This window comes from Archocentrus centrarchus, chromosome 4 (assembly GCF_007364275.1).
Source record: "Archocentrus centrarchus isolate MPI-CPG fArcCen1 chromosome 4, fArcCen1, whole genome shotgun sequence".
In the NCBI taxonomy this organism is placed as follows: Eukaryota; Metazoa; Chordata; class Actinopteri; order Cichliformes; family Cichlidae; genus Archocentrus; species Archocentrus centrarchus.
In genome coordinates, this window is record NC_044349.1 from 21,490,844 (window position 1) to 21,493,914 (window position 3,071).

Consider the following 3,071-nt stretch of genomic DNA (forward strand, 5'->3'; position numbering starts at 1 on the left):
ACAAAAAGAAAAATGACCAAATCACCATCCCATTTTCCCCCTCATCATTTTGAATCTTTTTTTTTCTTTTTGTATGCCAGCGGTTTCAATCACATAAATAGATAGTTTAGCAGATGACAGGTCATATCTGAGCGTCTACAAGGTAATGACAAGAAAAAGTGACAAATTACGACTCTGTGTTGTTCCATCATGCACGAGCCTTTTGAAGAATGGAGCTAGCTAGAAGTCAGTGCCACATGATGGGGAAAACCTTTATAATATGTTTAAATTCTACATGAACAGTATGTATGGATGTCCTGTATGGATGGATATGTTTAAATAAAGTCTAGAAGGGTAAGGCAGATAGATTGGCAGCTGCCACTGATTTGGTGTTTTTACAGTTCACTCACCTCAGTGACTACGTGAAATTTACTTCTGTTAGTAACATTGTTCTTATTTATCTGAATTTACTCTCTCTGCGCTCTTGGTGATTGGGAACATTGTTGGCATTGGGTCATTCACTATTTCTCCATCATCTGAACCTGATTGGCATCATTACTCGTCTTCCTAGACTAATAATCACGGGCTTAGCAACAGCACTCGTGGACGCCTGGCTATCTTACAAAAGCAGTCAAGTTATTGATATTGTTCCTAATGTAGAGGGAGACAATTGAGCGGGGGAATGATGTCGGCAGTCACCTCTGAATTTAAATAGGGCCTCGCTGTATACGTAATGGTGCTTGTGTGATTCATAGCACCATCATGTGTTTGGCTGGAGCTTAATTCAGTAGTGTGTTGTAACATAAGTATTTACATTAGATGCTTGTCCGTAGTTATGTACTATATCTCAGTGGGTGTGGTACTGATGACAAATGGGATTACAAAATAAATTTTGAATGCAAATATGCACTGGATCACAGGTATGTGTAGGCCATCCATCAATCAATTTTCTGCTGCTTATCTGGGTCCAGGTCATGGGGGGTAGCAGAGATACCCAGAGCTCCCTCTCCCAGACCACCTCCTCCAGCTCTTCTGGTAGGACACCAAAGTGTTCCTCAGCTAGTCAATCTGCATAATCTCTCCAGCTTCTTCTGGGTCTGCCCTGGGTCCTCCTTCCAGGTGGACATGCCTGAAACACCTCACCTAGTAGGTTTCCAGGAGGCATCCAGATGCCCAAACGAGCTCCTCACACCATCTCTAAGGGACAGTCCAGACACACTAACAAGGAAACTCATTTCTGTTGCTTCTGTCTGCAATATTATTCTTTTGGTGACTAAAGTTTATTAAGAGAATCGCTGACAAAGGCCAGTTCTGCCAAAGTCCAAGACCCACCAGAAACAAGTTGACTTTTTTCCAGAAATGTGAACCAAGTTCTCACTAAGTTATAGAAGGACTAAATAGCCTGCAACAATGGTTGCCCATACTCCCGATGCAGCCCCTGTAGGATAGGAAGTTGTAGACTGGTTGTGCAAACTTGAATGAACCTTCAAATATCCTTGAGAGGACAAAAAGGTGGTCCAGTGTGCCACGACCAGTTCTTCCTAAATCTGAGCATCGACTAATGGACATTAGTCTCAAGTACCCTGGCATAAATCTTCCCAGGGAGGTTGGGGAGGTTTAGGTAACTGTGACTTCATAAAGCATGACTAAAGAATTCATATGCCAAGGTCAACGGTGAAGTCTGGACAGAAATATGATTTAAACTGCAGCTTGACTCGTTCTCAGGGGCATACAGTTGTGTGTGGTGTTTGGCAATACTGTAATGGAAAAATGACAGAGGCAGTGAGAGAAAATCAAAATATAAAGCTACAGACTGTAAAATCAAAACAATCAGATCAAAGTTGCTCTAATGACTCATAGAGCTGAGGGGCATGGAACAATTAGCTAATGATTCTTTCAATGCGTTTGTCACTTTCATATTACACATACACATTTGGCCCATTATAGTCATAGAAATTAGGATTTTACCAGCTTTATGCTTCACTCCACACTTCACGCTCGGTCATTTGTGCCTTTTCTGCAATGATATTGTTTTTTTCCAAGGTTCATCCAAAGGCACTTTGCTTTAACACCATGTCCTCAGACATGAAGTTGGGCAGGAATGTGGCTCGAACCTTCCTGGATTACTACAAACTCAACAACCTTATCAAGGACAACAGACCGACTCCTATTCAAAGGTAAAATTGTATGCCACTGCATTAGATATTTGAAAGCAAACCTGACATTGATTATTATGGCATATATTTTTGTTTTTCTCTTCACTGAACTTCACACCATCACTGATGTTCGTCTGTTTTTGTCTCCAGTTCTGGGGTGATGTCCCAGACGGGCAATGGTGTTGGCAGAGACACAGCAGACAGAGGAAAGGAGAAGAGCGAAAGTGTCGGGCACTAGACAGCCAGACGGACACAGACTGAGCATGTATAAAATGCAGAGCACTGTGGCAGGAGGATCCTTCACACTTCATTGTGTTTATAAGCTCCACATTTCCCTGGCTATAAAGACTTATTTTCACAGATTTGTAACAGTGGGATGACTGGTATTTGCAAGACTAAACCCAGAAGAGGCTTCCTCCTGGGTTATAAAACATGTACTGTTGAATATCAAGAGGAGACAGACTGGTTATTCAAATAAATCTCCATCCCAGGCCTTCATTTGGCAGCTCATTTTTTGTTGAGAAAGGAAAAAAATGCATGCACTCCCCATTGTTTTTCCCCCTTTCCTCTCATTTAAATGTTATCTCTGATGGTATTATAATTAGCCATTAAACATTAAAGCACTTAATTACTATTTTTGTACTTGTTGCTCTCTTATAATAATAATGAGGAGATCTATGCAGTTTATGAAGAATAACTTGAGTGTTCAGCTGAATTCACTTTTACGTGGTAACTTGAAGGGAACTTGAACACAAATCCGGGCTGAAGTGATGAGACGTGTACACACGTGCAGTGATTTTGTGTGTGTGTGTGTGTGTGTGTGTGTGTGTGTGTGTGTGTGTGTGTGTGTGTGTGTGTGTGTGTGTGTGTGTGTGTGTGAGGGCGAGAGAGAACAGGCTTTTGATTCGCTGCTTCTCCGTCACGTGACCCCGCATC

The 3,071-nt window shown here is 41.8% G+C and overlaps 1 protein-coding gene across 1 annotated transcript in view; it reads left to right on the plus strand.

The window, feature by feature from the left end:
* The window catches only part of agbl4 (AGBL carboxypeptidase 4), a 367,133-nt gene extending 364,488 nt beyond the window's left edge, over positions 1-2,645 (plus strand). Inside the window, exons 12-13 of the mRNA XM_030727883.1 lie at positions 2,063-2,156; positions 2,286-2,645. Of these exons, the coding sequence (XP_030583743.1) occupies positions 2,063-2,156; positions 2,286-2,373 (182 nt within the window). The 3' untranslated portion in view covers positions 2,374-2,645. The remainder of the gene's footprint in view (positions 1-2,062; positions 2,157-2,285) is intronic.
* Positions 2,646-3,071: the final 426 nt, after the last annotated feature.